Here is a 22,621-nt window from a genome sequence, read left to right as displayed (position 1 = left end):
ATTATGGAATTCAAAGAAGGCAGCTGTCTGCTCAAGCCGATAATAAAGTAGGTGTAGATCTTTTAGAAACATTGCAGCAGTAGCATCAAAAGACAAAGGTGTGGAAAAAAACTAAAGTCGGAAGTTTGAATTGTTGATATTTTCATGATGCTGGCTATGCACCTAGTAATTTCTGACCTAATTTGCTCAAAAATCATACTAATCCCTGAAAGACTAATGATCAATCAATCTCCCTATTGCATGATCTACAGATTGCCACCCTTTCTGACAGGTTAGACGATGATGCAAGAAACATAATTTTACATTTAATCCCACAAAGCATTTCTTCTTCAAAGTCTTAGAACAGCTTTTAAGCTACACATTAAATTCCTACAGTTCACTTTGTTGAAATGAAGCCTAGGCGTAAATTCAAACTGGAAGACTCTTTAGCCCCACCTGCATCATCCAATCGGCGCATCCCGCTAATAAACGACGACCTATCATCGCTGGTCATGTCAAGCCATGTCACAGCCAATCACCGACCATGCTCCAGTTGATAAGGACGTCCATCCAAGGCGTCTTCCGCTTCGCTGCTGCGCTCAACCCACCTCCACACCTTCTCCACCTCCACTGTCCTGGCTCCCAGGCATACTTCATTCACCGACCTCCACCACCAGTATCGGGTCCCGGGGGATGACTTTCCTATCAGCATCGGGAATGCTCATCCGAGCTTATCGCAATCACAGCTCGATGTCCTTAGCCGGGGCCCGAGCGCCAAAGACTTAATTTATGCATGTCAATAAGCTTTTCTAATCACTTTCTTTCTGTGTCTGAGTCTCTCCAGATAGAAAGCTTTAAGAGACACAGCAAGGATATTAACAGTGACCTATGCAACCAAAATTGAACCGACATTGGTATTATCTGGATATGTGAGCTCTTTCTTCTCTCTGCACAAAATAACTAGTTCCTCAGAGACTCATCAACCAGTCTCTTGAAATTTGCTAATTTGATTTTAATACAGTACTGATCGAGATGAATACAAATAAGTTGATCAGATCCCTCTGTGAATTACAACATAACAGACATCACAACTTCAGTACTATGCTCATGTTGCTGTCCACAACCTTTGTTCAGGTTCTTAGTGAAATCCATGACAAAGTCCCAAAATGTTGATCTTATTTTTATTTTTATTTTTTTTGCTTAACCGATTGTAGATTGATAAAGGGAACTTGAGGCTTTGGATTAATTCAATATAAATAATTCAAAGAGCAATTAATCACAATGAATGTCATCTTATGGCATGTTTCAAATAGATCTCATTCTCATGAAGGCAAATAAATTAAGTTCTATCCAAATTCAAATGAGGAGAGTGAAGTTTAGTTTATCATTTTGCACCATTTAGTAAAAATCTGGTCTAAGTTAGCCAGCCACTTGAATCAAGTTATTGACTTTGCAGCAATTTGTTCTTATTCATGTGGCAACATGGGAAAGGAAAGATTTGCTTCCAACAGGAAGAAACCTCCAGCAAAACCAGCTTCAGTTTCAGCCCCAATCTGCCACCATCGACCGAGGGTTACGAGGAAGCAGAAGTACTGAAAAACAGATGTAGTACTTTTAATTTTTTAAAATGTACAGATGGCCCTGTCACACTACGCCACATCTGCTTTTTCTTTCAAGGGCTTTATAAAACTTTACTTTGCGTGGGACACTGAAGCATACAGTTTGATCACCACATAAACCAGACTGCCACAGATTTTTATAGACATGTCATAAAATGTTGTCAGCTAAGTGCAGCAGCTTTCACAAAATGTTTATGCTGCAGAAGTGCATAACTGCTGGACAAGTTCCATCATTATAACTCAAATATTGCAGCAATAAATACGTTATTCAATCAAGCCTCTATCGCAGATGCTTTACTCACCAGACATGGCTTTTGCTTGAAAGTGAGTGACCAGATGCTTTGTGATTAATCTGCCTAGTAATAATCAGACTTCTCTAGTTAACTAATCAACTTTGAATTTTACTCTTAGACAATTATTTAATCACTTAATATGAAAAAAAAGAGACGAGAGGAAACGTCATGTACCCCTCTCAAGAGCATGATGAATTTTATATTCTTTATCCCATTACTTATTCGCTGTTCAGGTCGAATGTGCATCAAAAGCAACACACAAGTCTTAAAGATCTCAAGTACAGTTAAAAAGTTATTCTGTAAATTTTTTGCTCAGAGTTGGAAGTTATTTTACAGAAGTTGAAGAGTGAAACTGCTGAAGACAGGCAATAGAATCCAGGACATTTATTAGAGGAATCCAGGATACTCTGGGATTTTCTCACTGTAGTTCATTACTTATGCTATACTTTCCACTGCCTAACTACAACTTGCTTAGTCTCAAGCACATCTATTTCTCTGTGCTGTAAATTGAGTCATTGAAATGCATGAAATAAAGTTGTTAGCCCATAGGGCTAGAAAATCCGCACATAGAAAGATATAAAAGTCAGAAGCTTTTCTGACTTTTGTTTGATGTTGAGTATGTTCAGTTTTCTTTTTTTTTTAAGCCGAGTGTTAGAATCGTTCTGTCATATCGACTTAAAAAATTACTGTGACACTTGAGAGGTTATGTGGTCTGTCTTCAGCCACTAACCTCTGTAATGAGTAATATGCTCACTCTCGCCTCTGTTTAAATAAGTCTAAGAGACTCAGAACCTCCTTCCTTGATTCTGACATCTGAAGAGGGAGCCTCTCTACTGCCTGAAGGGAGAAAATGTTCCAGTTTATTAAAAAAAAAGAGGTAGTTCAAAGTATAAAACCCAGAAAAACTAATTTATTCTGCTACAAGTGATAGGAACGCAATGGATATTATTTCTGGCAGGATATACTAGGATGTGAACAGGAAACAAGAGCTTTATATCTTAGAAGTAAACCCATTGCAATTTCAGAAATTCAAATGATTACAGTTCTTGCTGCCCTCAACAGAGTTAAGTGCTGCTTCAGCGTGTTTTTAATTTTGGTTTTATGGTGTTGGAATTCAGTTTTTCTATTACTAAAAATGAACTGCAACAACTTCTAGAATTATTCACGCTGATACTTTTCACAGGTCATGCAACACCCACAAAATTCATTTTGTATTTTATTAGATCGTTAATTGATACACCAACACAAAGTGGGACATGACTGTAAAGTGGAAGGAAAATAATGCATTGTCTAAAAAAATGACAAAAAGATATCTGAGACTGTGATTTGCATTTGTTTTCATCAATCTTGACTCTGAATCCTTTAAATAAAATCCAGCACAATCAATTCTCTGAAGAAGCCATTTAATTTGCAAGAGAAGTCAACCTCTACATCATTTAACTTCAATAGAAATGAACCAAAAGTTTGTTAAATAACATTAGAGAACAAACAGCATCACAAACAGCATGAAACAAAATGTAGTAGGTTGCGGAGAGGACTGAAAAGGGAGATTAAAAAATATATATTTTCAAAACTTCAACATTTTCACTCTTTAATACAGTATTTGAAAAAAAAACTGCAAAATGACTGAGAAGTTGGGTAAATAATGTCACTAAACATACAAACAGAACTGCAATGTCCAGACATAAAGCACAACTTTGTTCTTCAAAGTTCTTCATCCATCTGATCTGACTAAGGTTGGTGTTCTCAACAAATAATTTCATGGGGAACAAATAATTTTCAAAGGTGTCCAGTCCGAGTCCTGTTGGGAGAAGAAAAATATAAGTGAAACATAGCCAAGTAAATCTAGAACAATGTAGGGTTTTGTTTAAGAAAATACTTGAGTTGTGTTTCTCTGTTTTGCATATTTATCACAAAAGCACTCACATAATATTGTGTTGTGTTCTGCAATGTGCCTTTCATCAAGGGCTTTTCTTGATGTCAGCGGTATTGCAAGAGCAACGGGAGCCAAAGAGAGCGTGCTTCCCCACAGCATGGATCCATGCAGTATTAGAAGCTTATGAGAATCTCATCACTCTCCATCCTGGTAATGTTTCTGTCAGTGGGCCGGATGGGAACCATTTCATCCCACTGATCATCATTCACAAGATGCAGCCTTACGTAGATGCTGTTGGTTTTATTGCGCACCATATTAGTCTGCTTGTGTGATGCAGCACAGGAGTTTGCCTCGTTAGCCTAATTTCAGTTTTTTTTTTTTTTTTTAGGTAAGGATAGCAAAAAAAAAACAAAAAAGAAAACGAGTTAAGCGTTAATAACCTGTTCATTTTTGAATCATTGTCTTCTCTTCAGAACAGCTTCCCCTTCTATGATATGGTTCATTCTTCATGTTTCGCTCAGACAATCTCTGTGGCAAAAGGCTAGTGTATCTTACCCATCACTAATCTGCAGCCATTAGCATTCATGGTCCATTAGCCTTCAAGTAGCTAATATAAAATTTTAATTGAAGTCCATAAAGTTTGTTGTTGCACTCTAACACAAGCTCCCATGGAGAATGTTTTATTACTTGGGCTTTCAGTGTAACTGTTCACATTATGTGAGCTGATGAGTTTTCACATTATATTTCTGAAGTGGTTAAGTCATATTTAGTGTTACATTTGTGCACATAAAACATATGTTGCATAAGATTGACTACTAACTTTGTATTTGCATGAACATTAGTAATTAATATCCATTTCAGATGAGTTTACAGTATGTTTGAAAATTGATCTTCACAATTTTGGTCAGTGTATTTTCTGCACACATGGATGTTTAAAAATCCAGGTTCCTGGTATATTGATTGGCATCACTCGACGTTAAATTCTCAATTTATGTTACACTGAATAAAGGGATCACAACAACTATATCCCCTGAGCTAACTGCTTTTATTTAAACCAGAAAATCTTGACAAAAAGCTTTTTGCAGCTAATAATACATAGTTTTGATATTTGTATCTTTACAGACAAACACAAGTGTAGAAAAAGGCTGATAATGGCAGGGTAATTAGTCAGGGGATTTGGAGCTAAATTTGTTTTGGTTGAATAACCAAAAGTACATCAGTCTTTTTCGCTCCAGTGCCCCAATGCAGGTGGGAAAATGGCATTGCTACCAGAGAAAATCCCAACCAATAACCAGTTTTCTCTGGCAGTAAAATTAGTTTAAATTTCTGAAGTTGTAATAAAAATGTAATTCAAACTTTGATCTATGTTTAACTGGTTCATTCCTACTCCTATAGAGTAGTGATGTCTATTTTTTTAAACCATCTTATCCAAAACAATCTTTGCTCACAGAGAACATTAGAAATCATGCTTACATGCCACAGTGTCCTGGTCTCTTTCAGAGCTCTCCTGACAACACATCTGTGTGTTTCCAAACATGATAAGACCTTGAGAAAAGGATGTTCACATCCATACACACCGAGACATTCAAGGGCACGTAAAATCTGACATTAACGTTTTTTGAATACTTTACCTGATATAAGATGTTTTCCTTCAAAGTGCATTTGCACTGATGTATTTTTATTTGTATTCCATTTATTATTTTAGACTTTACCTATTTTTACAACTTAAGTGCAACTTCTTTTTTATGTCACTCCTTCTTTTGTGTTATTTTGCATGCTGGTAAACCAAAGCCTTCAGGCATCTGGACCAGTACAAACATCCCGCTCTAATTAAAACAGACTGATCTACTCCCATTGTCTAAAGACAATTATTATTTCAGTCACATTTTGAAGTTGAACTTGGAAAAAATCTCACAATGTACAAATCTTATATTTATTTGAAATAACTTTCCATATCTTAATCTTGTCTTGCAGCTTCTACCAGTTTTGAATGAATGTTTTAAAAAGCCTTACCCCTAGAGAAGAAATGCTATTCTTCCATGTAAACAAAAAGCACAATTTTATTTGGGATTTCAGTTAATACGATTTTGCCGAAAGGTCCACAGTCTAATTAGTTTAAGATTCAGGGCAAAGGGACAGAGAAAACAAAACTTCCTACCAGATCAAATCCATAGTTTTGTATTTTTATACAAATGCAAGAGCTAAGACTCTGTAAGTTTAAACATTTACTTAATATTTTCGCAACCGTGCCTTGCAAAATAACTAAATATAAATATAAATATAATAAATATAATATAAATAAATAAATCTGAACTTCTTCAGATTTTGTCACAGTAATATGTACCCAAGGAAATAGGTCAATGTGTGTGAAATAAAATCAAAAGAATACAAAGCTGTCAATATTTTTTTTTAAAACGTGGTCCATTTTTGTAAAACCACTTTTTGCAAAAGTAATCCTACATTTTGCATCCTTCAAACCAAATCAAGCTCATTTGGATTGGAGAGAAATTCCCTCCAGTCCAACATTTGCTAGGTCTTGTTATACTGACATCACTAAATGTGCTTCAAACCAAACCATTCTGTTGTAGAGCTGGCTGTATCTTTAGGTTCGTTGTCCTTAAAGCGTCTAACATATCTCCTTGCAGGATTTCCCTCTATTTAGTTTCTTCAATCTTCCAATGAACTACAGCCAGCTTCCCTGTTCCTGCCCCCCCCTCCAAAAAAGCATTCCCACGACAGGTGCTGCCACCACCATATTCCATAGCATTAAATATTTGTTTAGCATGACATGAAGAGTATTCTGCTACATTGTTTTACTCAGACATGTAAAAGTTTTGGTGTTTAGTTTTCTTCAATTCTCTTCACTTTACTTTTGTATTAAAAGGAGGCTTATTGAAAAATCACACCACACTTTTCCGATTTGCAAAAACATTTGGAAACCTATTTACTTTTTCTTTTCACCTTACTTTTACCCTGTTCATTATGTTGATCTATTACATAACTGCAGTAAAAAGAAATTAAAGATTGTGGTAGTAATGTGACAAAATGTTAAAGTGTTGAAGCGACATTGATATGAGAACATTAACAATTTGTCTAAAGAAGCAGTTTTTTCCTTCATGCGCACTTAATAATTTATCTCAAAATTATTTGTACAGCTGGCAAAAATAGGTGTAATATAAACTTCAAATTTAACAAACATATTTTCTTTTAGTATACATCAGAGGAGTTTATGATCACTGCTCAAAGGGCCAGTATCTGGCATGTTTTAGTTCTTTATCCTGGTTCATCACACCTGAATTATATATTAGCTCATTAGCAGGTCTGTCCAGTAGTTTCACATCCTGATGACATAGTTGGACAATTTGAATCAGCTGTGTTGGAACAAAGACTCATCTAAACCCAACAGGACACCAGCCTTAGAGTACTGGAGCTGCTATCAGTAAAGTAAAATGGTAAAAAATTTTAACTATTTCATCGTATTCAAAATGTGAATATGTCAGGCAGTGTTGCCTTTATTCCAACTTGCTTGTTAGGATCTTGTCACTGTGTTTGGGTTACTGTGTGGCTGCTAAATAGAGAACAGGCTTGCGGTATTGAGACAGACAAATGAGACCACCATGACTTCCCCAGAGAATTTAAGGAATCAAATTTAAAAGCTATTTTCAGCTCCAATGCGAGGTAGAGTCACATCACCTGGTTTGATATTATTGGATGAAATAGGATACTGTCATTGCCAAGTTTGTTTTAGGCTGTGCGTGCGTGTGTGAGTATGAGTACAGGCATCGAAAGAGATGAGGAGGCTGGGTCAGCATTGTTTGAGTGAATGAGGCAGAAGGGCAGACGCATACGTAAGACTGTGTGTGTGTTTCCACATCCCTGCCGAGCATCCATGTTTGTAATACGTTTAGTGCTTTGTTAGCCGTCTGCGCAGGCCCTGTCTATATCCGCCAGAACAAGTGTTTGGCCTGCATTATTGCCGGTCCTGTCAGTGGCACCTTTCTTTGCGGCAACCCAGAACTTGGACCATATTCAAGACTCTGTTGTTATCACCTTGTTGACTCACGGCTCCTTCAAGTGTTTGAGCTTTGGCAGTGGACGATGTGTGTTAAAGAGAGACAGTGTTTGAGTCAACATTGCTGAGGGGAGTTTTTTTTTTTTTTCATTCACGTCAGCCTTATGTAAGCATGCGTGTGAGATGTGTACTGTTGGCAGACATGGTCTCCATCACCTGACAGCCTTTTGTCCTAAAATAAGACATCTGTTTTATTCCACCATTTTTTTTTTTCATTTAAACAGATAATAACCCAGCAAGTTAAACTCACCAAGCAGGAGGTGTGACCACTTCCGACTTCTTACACATTCCAAGCCCTGAATCCTTTACCCGCCCCTCTTAACTAGTTTTTTTTTTTCATTACAAGACCTCTTTTCTCCTGTTCAAGCATGTTTACATAGAAGAGAGTGTGTGCTTTTTCTCTTTCTGCTTTTCTTTTGAGCGGCTGTTCAATAGGCAGATGGCTGCGCTTCCTTTTAAGGAATGATCGCAATAACCTATCGCGCCAGTTACATGTGTATAGCATCTGTGCAGGACTCTATTTCAGCTCTGGCATGGAGTCGAACACAAAGGGTCAGGGCTGGAATAGGATTTGCACAAAACAACATTGTTTTTCAGAGTGTGGTATTTCATAGTTTGGATTGTGGGAATTGTTAGGAACTAGCTGTCGCTGTGGTTAATTTACTGCTCAAAGTACTTCTCTGCTGCTCTGTGCTACTAGGCAACACGCACCATAAAACCCGGGATAATTTCAATGACACTACCTTTTGCTTTTGTTTTAAAACCACACAGAAAGGTATGTACTGGACCTTGTCCAGATTCAGATTTACTGCGGGAGTGAAGGAAACGTTAACGTTCGGTGTTTCTCTCTGGAGTCACCTCGAAGTGGCCGCAGTCTTTTTCGCCTTGACATGTTCCTGAGCCTCCTCTCTATTTTCCCTCTGTTTTTCCTCCTGTCTCTTGCTTTCATGTACACATATACAACACAGGCATGTCTAAGTGTCTTAGAGTGCCATGTCTAAAGAGTTCCAGCAGCTTGTTACCGAGGCTGTCAGAACGTGCAGAGACCCACCGCAGAAGTGAGGATGTGTGTGAAATCCCATGAGTCTGTAGCACAAAAGCCTATTGCTGTTTTCACATGGACAGTTTATTTTTCTTCACATTACAGATTTAGCACAGCAATTGATTTTTGTACATCATCTAAAATTACTTTAAGTGCAGAAACAACCCTAATAATTGTTCCTAAAGTATGTGTAAAACTGTAATTATATTTAAAGAAACCTCAAAGGAATGCACACAATGTCAACATTTTCTACGGGTTCAGTAAAGCAGTTAAAGGCTAATTAACATACTTTAGAGCCAAAAACCTAAAATCTTTAAAGTATGAAGCTGATGAATTAGAATCTGCTTTTCAAGTACATTTTAAAGTTGTAAATTAAATGATATGCAAATTTTGACACAAAATACCTTTTGACTCATGTCCTTGTGCATCATTGATGATGCGCTACTTATTGGCAGCAAACAAAATGTGAAGTGCATCTTTTTTGCTGCAGAAAATGTGAGAAACAAGAAAAGTTTAGAAGTCGTAGGAGTGACCAAGGCTGTCACCATACCAACAGTGACAGCCTATCAGGTTGAATGATAAAGTTTGGGTTTGAAATCTTGTCAACAAACCAACTATATGACATGGTTGCTTTTATTTAAAGGCCTAGAATTAATTCTGCTGCTCCTGCTGAAATGATACTTGTTGAAGTAATGATGTTTTTTTAACATGCATTTTATGTTATTTTGATACATTAACTTGTAATAAAATATGTAAAATGTGTTTCAGTTTGCTAAATTTTCTGTTTTAATTGGTTTTTTGTTATTCTATCAATTAACAGAAAAAATTAACAGAAAACAATAAATATTTCACTTTTTGCCTCAGGTTTATATTTTTAAAATTTGTTTTGGTATTTGAATTGCCAAAATAAATGAATATCTTCAAGGCATAGTGTACAGACATGCTCCTGTATCATGGAAAAGCCCAGCTAGAACAATACAATGTAATACCTTACATCAATGTGTCAGAATATCTTCATAAGTCAAACATAAGACCCTGTCCTATTTTTTTTTTATTTGCTCCACTTTTCTTCAAAATATTGGAAAACTTTCTCATCTCTTTAACTTGTCAAAATCACAGATACACAAACCTATTCTCTCAACAATTTTAACATAAGTGATTATGTTGTTTTTTTTTTGTTCTTTCAAGAGAACTTAAAACTCTTTTCTGTGAAAATTCAAAACAGTCGTAAAATACAGTCCCAGTCTCAAACTGATAAATCAAAATTGGCTGTTTCTAAAAAGTAGATGATGGGACACTGAACAGGAGCATGTCACAAATCTAATACTGCAGTTTGTAGCTCATGTTCTCTGCCACTGTGGTCTTAATTCAACAGAGATTTATCTGACTGTCAAGCTTTGGCTGGAGTTCAAGTATGGCCTCCTTGGCACTGTGCATAACCTCTCACTCTGATTATTATTTTACTTCCTCACATTGTTATTTTATCAGACTAAGCTCCTGTCAGGCTGCAGTCTGTTTATGGCTTGTGGTGCCAGTGTAAGCAGGAATGAAGACTCTGTGGTGCAATTCTCTGGATCGCCACAAAAAAAATAAAAAAGGACACCTCAATAAAAGCAGATCTCCTGGCTGCCCACAGTCATAAAGAAAAATAAACAAGATTAGGACAGAATAATTATGCTGAGCTGCTTCCTGGTATTAAGCGAATGGCGGAACTTCTTCTATTGTGCAGGCACTTCTGTTTTTCTCAATCACCAGGAGGAAGAGTTGACAGTGATCACATTTAGAGTTTAGCACACTTATTACATAAAACAGTGCTATTTTTTGCTTCACTACACACATGCTCTAAATGAACTGTAGAATCTGCAATCCAATTTATGAAAACTAGATATGAGTTGATTCTGGCACCTTTTATTCTGTGACAGCAACAATGTGTGAAAGAGGATAGATGACTGACTTCTGCTGTCTACACACACATCACTCATCAATCAATAACTTCGTTAAGAGTTTTGTGGCATTAGTGGTCTTTATTTGTAATTATCAGACAGGAAATGGCCAAAGATAGGGGGCTTCAAGGTCTTGAATCAGACCTTGGGTAGCTGCGTTGAGAACTATAAGACTCTCCAAAATCTATTAGTCTCTGCAATTCCTAAAGAAGTGGTAGAATGTATTTTCCAAGGACAATTAAGTAACTATATTACCATCAGTTATGTCAACTAAAAATTTGACCTGGCGTCATAACCGTATCTGATGCCTTCAAAGTGGGCCCTATCCTATATATCCTTTCCAGCTCGACCGTTCAGCAAGATTTCTCCATGCCATCCATTGATCCTGTTGCGTAACTCGTGCACAATTTCATAATGGACTATTATTTGTAGTTTGTATTACCAAAACTAGACTCTCATTATGGCACAACACGGTTTTACTTAGTTTAGGAGCTTCAGAGGCTTTACATCAAAATTCCTCACTTAAAAGTGGCTAAACTGAGAAGCTGTGAACTTTAAAAGTTGACTTGACACATCCCTCATGCACTCAAGCAATCCTGTTGCCAAGAAAAGCACTAAATGGTTGTTCTTGTCAGCACGAGCACCTGACAGATGGCCTTGGGCTGTTCCACAAGCCTTTCTACCATCCTCTGGCAGCAACACCATCATCAACAGCTTGTGATAGATTAAACTCCTCCTGACCAACTATAAAGAAAGACTTTCCCCTGCTTTTCCTTAGCACATTTAGATATAAAAAAAAACGGCAAAATGAATCATTTATACACTCAATTATGTGCAAGAGAATGAAGGCAACCAATCTGAAGTTTATCTGTATTTATATTCTTTCTCTGTATCAAAAGGAGATTGTAAGATTGACATGTTTTGACAATGATGGAGTTTAGTGAGAAGCTTGGAGGTGTAACGTTTCTAAAAGCCAAAGTTTAAAAATGGGTTTTGTTGATGACATTCTTCAGACTTTTGAATGTGAACGTTCACTCAGCGGTCTCCCATCGTACTGTATGGTGTGTTAAGGTTCAGTGTTTCTTTTTTCTTTTTTTAAGAAATAAATAAAATTAAAAACTATTTAAAAAGTTAATAGTATGCCTTATTAACAACAGTGAAGGATCTCTAATATTCTTTCAATTTAGTTTTTTGTAAATCATCTACTGTTTTATTCTAGCTGAGGCAACATTTGTACATTTCTTGCTTTTTGCTAATTGTCTCTATATGCGCATGTGGTTCATACATATCTATGGTAAACACATTTTACGTAATTATGAATCTTTTGTAGCTCTTAATAGCCTTTACATGCTTTGGCAGTGTTTCTGCTAATAATCAAAACATCAGCTCACTTTTAATGGCCTCATGTACAATGTCGATAGAGACTCATAATGTGTTTATGTGACTGAAGTAATACAAGATTATCTTACTTTGTAGTTGTGTATAGTTAATGTTGTGCTTCTTTTAGGTGTCATGTTTTTTGAATATGTTGTTTCATCCATAAATCCAGTGATTTCTGAATGTGGTTTTCACTTCAGTGCCACCGTAGTTACCAGTTATGATGACTACCAAATTAACATTTAGTATTAATATTTAGTTTACATATTTGACATTAATATTTAACAAGTGCTACATGTCAAAAACTCAGATTTATTGTTCATAAGACACAGATCTACAGAAGCAGGGAGGGCAAAACATGGGGGTTTTAACTTAACGGGTTATTGTATACGCACAGCAAGAAAGAGCTTTTCTATGTCAATTCATGGTGTGAAATTATGGAACAAGTTCAATGAGGAGTTTAAACAAAGTCAAAATTTAATACAATTTAAAAGGAAATATAAAGAGGTAATTTTCACAAGATATAGAAATATGGGTAAGAAATATATGTATATTGAGGCTAATGCATATGACTATTTAGACATATGCAAACCTAGTTGGAAAATTAAGTAATCTCTGTTCAATTTTATTTTTATTTGATTCAATGCTATGAGTCCATCTGAAAACATGATCTGAGTTTATGGAGTAGGAGTTCATAAGTTTCTTACTTCTTTCTTCCCCTTTTCGAGCGTAGTAAGATTGTGGTGCAAAAAATGTCCCTTGCATTCCTTATTCATGTATGTTTTTTTTTTTTAATACTGCTTTCATGTTCAAAATAAAACAAATAGAAATAAAAGAGCAGAAGGTTAAATATTAAACAGTGTACCTGGACAGGGAAAAGACTTCTAGATGTTCTTGTTGTCACTCAATGAAAAAGGAAACACAAGCAGTCTAGTATCTCCAGCAGCCACTTCATACTGTGGTCTTCAGAGAGATGCTGAAGCGATAATTATAATAAATCTGCACTCATTAATCACAGTACAAATATTCTCATACCTTTGGCATCTCTGTATCTCTCACTAAATGTAGCAAGGTTTAATTTACCACAGTGATTTTGTCACAAATGGTCTTTTAAATCAAAGCTATTTTTAATAAGGCAATAATGTTAGGGGAAAAGGCATGCGATTTCTAGGCATGTGTGTATTTAATGGTAACTACATCTGGAAAACATCATCAAAATTGTGGAAGCTAATTACAATGTGCCCATATGTTCTTTAAGAGCTTTGTAATAATAAATATATACTAAAAGAGCAGGGCATAGCACAATGTTTGCATAATTACCTTAGATAATTACATTTTCTTTAATGTGTTCAACTGTTCATAAGAAAAGTGACTTGTTGGAGCACCAGACAGAAAACCATGAAATGCAAAGGAATAAGGGTCATGCTGTGCAAATGGAATAGTAAAGAAATTTCAAGTAATGAATTACTAACTAGTAACATAACAGACATCTAAACTTTGATTCAATTTATTGGAGTTATTACACATTTCCTTCTTACTCAAAAAAGTACCACTAAGCTGTTGAAGTGTGCAATCTTACATCAGCAGAGGGAAAAACTGCAGTGAATCTATGAGTCTGCTGCTGCAGTACAGGTTGCTGCTGTATCAGTGTTTTTTTTTTGTTCAGTAAAATAAATCTATTCTATATATTACAGTGTCCTGATTTGTTCATTAACTGTGTTCTCACTAAAACCAGGAAGATGGAGCACATAACACCAGTTTTAAAGTCCCTCCACTGGCTCCCTGTAGCTCAAATAATAGATTTTAAAATACTGTTGTTAGTTTATAAATCACTGAACGGTTTAGCACCACAATATATCAAAGATCTGCTGTTGTTGTATCAACCTTCCAGATCTCTCAGGTCTTCTGGTTCTGGTCTGCTCTGCATCCTCAGAACCAAGAGAGGAGAAGCAGCTTTCAGCATCTATGCACTAAAAATTTGGAACAAACTTCCAGAAAACTGTAAAAAAGCAGAAACCCTGACTTCCTTTAAATCTCAACTAAAAACACACCTGTTTAGAATTGTATTTGAAACGTAATATGTAACAATGTATTTTCATTCTATGTTGCATGACTTTGTGTTTTTGTACTCATGATGTAAAGCACTTTGAAATGCCTTGCTGCTGAAATGTGCTATACAAATAAAATTTGATTTGCTTTTGATTGATGGAAAAGAGTATGTCAGAACTTATTACACACCCAGCAGCTTCTTCATTCCTATGGGTATAATTGTAGGGTAATCTAAATCCTAATGTTCGATTTAGCAACTGCAGTGGTACATCATGCCATTAATTGATCTACTGTAAGATAACGTGGCAGACTCAGAGTACTATAGTTTGTGTTTTCCAGCAAGCCTTTATCTTCATACAGCATAGACAAAATCAATATCTCTGCAGCTATGTGGCACTTGTTGCCTGATCATGTTTCATTTGCCCAGTGTGAACTGCAATAGTGAAGGTTCTGTCTGTTAATGAGCAACACCACAGCATCGAATTCTGAAAGACAGCCAGAGGCTTTACTTAAAAACATTAATTAATAAGCAATCAAGGAATTAATCAGTACTGGCATCAATACTATATAGCTGTTTTTACTCTCCCCCTAAATCACTGGGCCTCATATATTAAAGGCTTTCATAGACTTTGTTGCATAGATCACAAGTTCAACTTGCACACAAAATTAAAACTGTCTCGTCTAATACTGTTTTGAAATGCAATGGACATAATTATGTTGCACATTTTCTCAGCCATGTACAGTAATCTCAAAAAGTCATTCAGCTATTCCAAACAGAGCACCTGCACTCTTAAAGGTTTACAGTCATTTTTCCCTCATGGTCTTAAATTTTGGCAAAACGTCATTATTTGTCTATGAAGATGAAATTAACACAATAGCTTTAGCAGCTCGTCTCTTTCCATATACATATTGTTTAGAGCCAGAGAAATCTAGCTGGTCATAATATTCTGTTACATACTTAATTTTTCAATAAACCAGTGGGTATTGAAGCCATATTTGACATTGTGTAATAGTTATGTTCAAACTATGCAAGTGAATTTGATCTGTTTATATAAAATCAAGACCAATTTAAGCTTTTTCTTCTGATTTTATGCACCACAAATCTGGAACAAACTTCCAAAAAACTTCAGAAACAGGGTTGATGTAAATCAAGGCTAAGCACTCATTTGCTTGGAGTTGCCTTTGATTAACTAGAACCAAATTTTCTTTAGTCAATAACTCAATAATTTTGCTGATGGTATTTGACAAAATGTTTATTTACCGTTTCCATTGTGCATGGTTACTGTTATGTTCTTAACACACTTTGAACTGCCTTGTTGCTGAAATAATAAACTGAACTTGACTTTTGTGCAGCTCTACCTGAAGCGACACATTACAGAAATGAGAAAATGGTGACCAGCGTGTTCATGTGGCATCTCAAATGTCTATATCATTGCACTGCTAAATTCGATTGCTCGAAACAGAAACTTGATAGAGTGCAAATCCTGAGTTGACACCACCTGCCCCAATCACCCAATTTAGACAGATTTTTGGAGCAGACTTGAACAGTTCAGTCCACCATGGTGGGACACTGTGCCTTTACAAGAGAGAATGCTTTGGGTTGCAGCACAGCAGATAAGTATCGATCTCCTTGTAACTGAGCTTGCTGCACCTATGTGTGCCTGAGAGTTAAACTTTCTGCACAATGCTTGACTTAAGGGACAGAAGTAAAAGGCCTGGCAATGATGTTACAGCAGCTGCAGCTGGTCACCCACATGATGGGAATGTTGATATCAACTGGAACATTTTTCTTTTTTTTTCCTGAAAATGCATCCCTATTTTTCATTTCTTTAGAGCCATCGGCTTCATTTTGTTTCCTGAGCTGTGGAAGTGTGAAATTTTGTTATTCAATATTTTACCACTTTCATTTCATTTTGTCTTACAACATAAAAAATAATACAAATAAAGTAAATATGAGCTAAAGCAACATTTCCTTCTTTGTGTTTGTGTAACCAAGTTATTTTACCTTTGTGATTTTCTGGATTAAACTGACTCTTTTACAGCTGTTTAAATGACAAAATAATGAACTCGCCACCTGCTGAATATGGATATTTTTATATCAAGTCAGCAGATGATGATAATAAAAATGTCACAGACAATGTTCAATTAAAAATTCTGTATGCTGCTGATGTATTTTTTCTTGTATTTGTAGTTTCTCTACTCTCTTTTTAACATGCCAAGTTGAAAACAGAAAATGTGTTTTAGAACCTTCTAAGCCCTTATCTTCACCCAAACACATTTTGCCCCTCTAAACCAATTAGGAGATGCTCAGAATTCATTAAAAAACATGTTGTTTTATCATATCCGCCATAAAAATTTACTTTGTAGAAGTTTGACGTAGGCTTTATTCTCTTAAGAGGCTTATACGCTCATCTATCATAAAGGTTCCACTCTTTTATCTGCATTGCTTTCTTTTTTGCAGTTCTGTATTTTTTTTTCTTTTGGTTACAACACTTTCATTTAGTCTTTCAGTGCATGCATGCAGTGTGTGTTTTTGTGCAGATATCATGCACACAATGTAGAGTATGCATGCTTGTGCACAACTAAAACAAATGGTACATATGTGAAATGATAGAGTATTCTGTCTGTATTTAAGCATGAATCATGAGGTGGTATGTGTTTTCAACATGGACAGCAGGGGTGTCCCTAGATAATTGTGGCAGTTTGTGTTCAGTGTCCCAAACGTCTCTAAGATGCTTCTGGCTGCTGAGGTTATTTAACAGCTCTGTGGGAGGTTTGAGGGTCTAGTCACAGGTGTTGCTCTTACCTTCAAATGCTTGTCTGAGATGCTATACTCTGCCAGAGCCATTTTCATTTTAATCAGCATGGGTCTGCTGGAGTCGGAAATCAATGTATGATGGTGTTGATAGCACTGTGGATGGGCTGTGGGAAGATTTAGGAGGTTTTGCTTCTTCTCGGTGTGAGACCATGTTCTTAGTTGATAATTGATGAATCAGTATTTTAAAAGCATACTTGAAATACACAATAATATGCATTTCAAATTTAGTACAACCTAAGGGGATTGTAATAATTTCTTTTTTAAAATGTGTATAAGACATGGCTTCTGGAACCTTTCCTGCAATGCTGACCGGACCACCACGTGCGTTCAATTTCTTAAATTTAGGCATAGGCTGGGTGTCAGAATCCATGTCATTCTGTGTTTCTATGCCCTGGACAAATCCATCAGAGAAGCTTATGGTGCAACCGTGTATGAGACTAACAGGGCCACTAACTCCACTAACTCAGCTGTACTTAACATAGTAAGTACTCCCTGTCTCCTGGTTTTGTTCTTTTATGTGTCTGCTTGATGCAGTCAGCTAGGCTTCCCAGCTCGCATGATAAACTGAATACATTGTATTTTCATTGGAATGTTTAAAATTCAGATCAAATTTGTTTTGTAATTCTATTGTCCTGATTTTATGAAAAAAAAAATGAATAAATCTGGATAGTATCTGTGACTATTTAGTGACATTGGTAGTATTGTTACCTTGCAGATAAACGGTCCTAGGTTCTAATACTTGCCTCTTTCTACTTAAAATTTGCAAGATCTTTAAACACCTGAATGTTAGTAAACCTCTGTAAATTGTCATTAAGTTTGTGTTTATGTGTGTATGATTGTATGTTCCTGTGTGTCTCTATGTTGATTTATAATGGAAGCTATCGAGAGTATTTCTTTCTCTAGCCCACCCAACAATTATCCATGGATAAACCTAGGATGGGTGGATGCATACAATCAGGATTTGTTATAGTACCTTTAGATGATATTATAACTTGCCCTATATGAATGAACTAAAATAAGCTAAGTTGTCATGAAAGTTTTTGTGAAGTTTTTTTTTTCTTCTTTTTTTCATTTTCATAGAATACATATAGTCAGATGAAAAAATAAAAGTTCAGAGAATGACTCTATGATAGCAGGGAATGATTAATTTCTTATGAATTTCTTCTCATCAAAAACTCTTCAACCATCTTTACAAGCCGTGCCATTAAATGGGCACTAGATGCTTTCATGTTCATTTTGATATAGCAATCTTTCCCTTTAATATTAATCTGTGGTCAAGTTGCCCAAACCACAGAGATCATATCTAACAAATAAAAGAGTTAAATAAACACGTGTTGCTGGTAACAACCAGCCTCTGACATCAATAAGCCTTTTTATAAGGCCTCTGTGCTGTTTTTGTGGTAAAGGAGGATCCACTCAGTGTAGGGCAGGGAGCCATTACGGTGTTTAATCAGTGCCTGCCAATAATTGTCAGTGGTACTAAATTATTTGAGTGCACAGCTCAAAGAAAGCAATACTTTCAGGTCAAACAAATTTTCCTCTTGTCTAGTTTTACAAATAACATATGTCTCTTCTGATTATTTTGTCATTTGTGCAATGAAATTGTATTGAATAAAAAAGAAAACATTTATCCTTAACATGTACCAAGTGTTATTTTTTTTAGGTTCATTTGCATTTCTCACTGAGCCAGCGTTTGTAATTTTCCCTAGTATACAATTGGTTTTGGCTTGAAGCATTTTTAAAGTTATAACTAATCCCATTTTGTTACTGTTAAAAATGCTTCACATCATCTGATGGTGTAGTTTTCTTGGAAAACTGTTGCTGTGGTATTTTAGCCAGAAAACAATTTTTGCTCAATAGAAAAACATCAGAGCGATTCATTTGTCAGTGAGTTAAAAAGATGTCTATGGTGTCGATATACCAAGTGATAAATAAGTTATAGTATCAAGATGAGATTTTTGCAGAATATAGGCAAATGTGTAAAAACATTAAGCCTATGTATAGGTGAAGTTACTGTCTAATGTACATAAAATGAAAAACAGGCAATGAATGGACTTTCTGTTCGAGATTTACTCTTGTAAACTCTTGATGATTTTGTTAAGTTATAATAATAATAATATAAAGAAATACACAACATAGTGTGCATGCAATGTTTTTTCAAATTACATGTAAATGGATAAAGAGAGAAAAATTAGACAAACATCTTTGTCCAACATGCAATTTGTAGTGTAGTCCTACAGCCTCCCCTGCTGGACATTAATAGCATTGTCAGCTATACTCATGTATTTTTCTCCTTTTTATCTTTCTTTTTCCCTCTGTCCTTTTCTCCTTTAATTCCTATATCCTACACCTTATTCCCTTCCGCCCCTTCCCCTTATTTTCTTATTTTTCTATCCCTTTCTTCAGAATATGCAAGAACATAACAATGAGCTCCAACATCACAGACCCTGGTCTCCTCTTGACTGCCAACACATCACCGCGAACAGCTGGAGCCTATTCTCAATCCAATGCGCATCATAAGACCCTTAATTTCACTCCTCAACCTGAGAATCAAACAGCCTTTGATCCTCTTGGTGGTCATCCTGTGTGGCAAGTTGTCCTCATTGTTTTATTGACAGGCTCGCTGTCACTGGTCACCATCGTTGGCAACATTCTGGTAGTGGTCTCCTTCAAGGTCAATCGCCAGCTGAAGACGGTCAACAACTATTTTCTCCTGAGCTTAGCTGTAGCTGACCTCATTATAGGAGTAATCTCCATGAATCTCTACACAGTCTACCTTATAATGAACAACTGGGCCCTAGGCACATGGGCTTGTGACCTTTGGCTGGCTATTGACTATGTTGCAAGCAATGCATCAGTTATGAATCTTCTGGTAATTAGCTTTGATCGCTACTTTTCTATAACCAGACCTTTGACCTACCGGGCCAAACGGACCACAAAGAGAGCTGGCATCATGATTGGCCTAGCTTGGCTTGTTTCTCTTGTCCTGTGGGCCCCAGCCATACTGCTGTGGCAGTATTTTGTAGGTGAAAGGACGGTACCCCACAATCAATGCTATATCCAGTTTCTCACAGAGCCAATCACAACCTTCTGCACAGCAATGGCGGCTTTCTACCTCCCTGTGACAATAATGAGTATTCTATACTGGCGCATCTATAAGGAAACCCAAAACCGTTCAAAAGAGTTGGCTGGACTGCAAGGTTCAGAAGGTCGTGGAGGGCTAGGGGGAAGAGCAGGAAATAAGAAACGAGGTGAGAGAGCTCGCTTTGCACATCAGACTGGAAGTTCTAGGAGCTGTGGTAGCTATGAGTTGAACAGGATGCCTAAGAAAAAGAGCACTTGTCAGGAGCTGGTGGGGCGATTTCACTGCTGGCCAGGTGTTCGTTCTTGGAGACCTGGAAGTATCAGGCATGGGGACGGTGATCCAGACCAGAGCAGCAGTGACAGCTGGAACAACAATGATGCAGCGGCCTCTTTGGACCATTCTGGGTCCTCAGAGGATGAGGACTGTGGGGGAAGAGAGATGATTTCTCAAAGTCATGCTATTTTTTCGATTGTCCTCAGCCTACCTGGCATTAAGGCTGCAGTCAACTCTCAGCTTACCTCTTGTGAGGATCTGGATGTGGCCTCAGAAGAGGATCCACTGAGGGGAGACAGTTTGTCAACAGTCACCACAACTACAACTGCTCCCATTACACCTGAGGGAAAAAACAATACAGAAAATAGCTACCACCAACGCTTCAGCTCACGCAAGACACAGTCAATGTCCACCATTCAGGCCAAGTCTCACCAAGGGTTTCTGGATGGTACCCCATCAACGACTGGCTCTACCACCTGCACGGCCACCAAGTCCTCCTCTGTCCCCCTTTCTTTTAAAGAAGCTGCTATGGCAAAGCGCTTTGCCTCACGAACCCGGACTCAGATCACAAAGAGGAAACGAATGTCTTTAGTAAAGGAGAAGAAAGCAGCTCAAACACTCAGCGCTATCCTCTTAGCTTTCATCATCACCTGGACACCGTACAACATCATGGTGTTAATCACAACCTTTTGTCAAGTTTGCATCCCACAGACCCTGTGGGCAGTGGGGTACTGGCTCTGCTATGTAAACAGCACAGTCAACCCCATGTGCTATGCGCTTTGCAACAAGACTTTCCGAACGACCTTTAAGATGATACTGCTGTGCCGCTGGAATCAGAAGAAAAGACGAAAGCTGCAGTTTCAACAGAGGCAATCAGTGGTCTTCCACAGGGGCATTCCCAGGGAGTCTACGTAAAATGACTGAATAATGAGTCACTTGTTGACAGTTTCAACATTCAACACAGGACAATGGAAATATGGTTCCTTGGCCCAAAAATCCACACTGTCCTTGTCTGCTGTTATGTAAAATACAGCAACACTACCTGGTGGTCTTGTGACATGTGTTTATGTTGGATAAAATAATGTACTTTGGCAAACAGGTACCAGTGGGAAGTTTTGCCTGAGGTGAGGTCCACAGATGAAAGTTTTGTCTTTCTTATGAAAGAATTCTTTACCATTTCACTCTAGTGCTTGTGGCAGAAGATGATGAGAAAATCATCACAAAGGGCTTTTAAAAGGCTTTGCAGGACAAATATGGAAGTGCAATTGACAAAACGTAAGCATGTTCATGTAAGGGATTTATATTTCTTACAACTTCCCTGTGTGGGTAGCTAGAATTGTAATGTGTAGACTGGTTTTACATTTCAAACAAAACTGTATGTCTATAATATGTTCCTGAAAGCCGAGGTAAAAAGGAGACTTGTGTTCACTGGCTTCTACATTTTACTAGTTTGCAGTGACTTCTTCTTAGATGGCATGTGTTTTTAGCAGAACTTCTGTGGATTATATTTCTACATCGATATAACTTTCTTGTGTAATATGAAATATAAAAGTTCTTAAAATGTGTCCTTACTCTCATTCATCAGAGAACTGCTTTTTTTTTTTTTTTTTTTTTTTTTCTTTTGTGATTTTTATCTTTGGTTTTCTAGCTACTCTGGAGATTTCGAGCCAGTTTAAAAATGATACATTTGATGAAGTGAGTCGTGAATATATCGTGGCACCACAGTGAAATGCTGTTGTGTTCAATGTGATTGTTGTGTTATTCTATGGTGAACACAATGGGTACTTTGGTTGTGTTTTCTGTGCTTGCAGTTTCCTGTCAAAAGCAATGACTGTACAATAATGAAAAGGTTCTGTGTACATTTCTGGCCTGGTGTACTGAGACTAAATGCACACAAAGATGTACATTTTTATTTGCTCTGGCTTGGTTTCTCACTTTGAAATTTCTGGTCATGAAAGCATCATTTGCGCCCTCTGGAGGCATAGATGCAATCTGATTGCGACAGTGTAATTTTAACATTTGCATAATAGGTTTTAAATTGTGAATAAAGAGGAATACATTTCCAAAGGTTGAGTAATTCCAAATATAATTTCCATTCACGTTCATAGTATAACTATGGTTTTACTTTCATGTGTTTAGTTCCTTCAAAAGTATTACAAAGCCATGTCACATGATTTGTACATAAAGTTGAAACA

At 36.9% G+C, this 22,621-nt stretch overlaps 1 protein-coding gene across 3 annotated transcripts in view; it reads left to right on the top strand.

Moving 5' to 3' along the window:
• chrm3a (cholinergic receptor, muscarinic 3a) overlaps positions 1-22,043 on the top strand; it is a 106,292-nt gene extending 84,249 nt beyond the window's left edge. For 2 of the 3 annotated variants that reach the window (XM_055029927.1, XM_055029928.1), the window contains exon 3: positions 19,475-22,043. In XM_055029927.1, coding sequence (XP_054885902.1) covers positions 19,494-21,341 — 1,848 coding nt within the window. In that variant the 5' untranslated portion in view covers positions 19,475-19,493 and the 3' untranslated portion in view covers positions 21,342-22,043. Of the gene's footprint in view, positions 1-7,149; positions 7,220-19,474 lie in introns of those variants that run through there. The other variant, XM_055029929.1, reaches the window with a different exon arrangement.
• Positions 22,044-22,621: the final 578 nt, after the last annotated feature.

The sequence above is a fragment of the Poeciliopsis prolifica genome, unplaced genomic scaffold (genome assembly GCF_027474105.1).
Source record: "Poeciliopsis prolifica strain line A6 unplaced genomic scaffold, Auburn_PproV2 SCAFFOLD005, whole genome shotgun sequence".
Taxonomy (NCBI): Eukaryota; Metazoa; Chordata; class Actinopteri; order Cyprinodontiformes; family Poeciliidae; genus Poeciliopsis; species Poeciliopsis prolifica.
The sequence above is the reverse complement of the archived record's forward strand: the minus strand, read 5'-3'. Positions and strand labels throughout refer to the sequence as shown.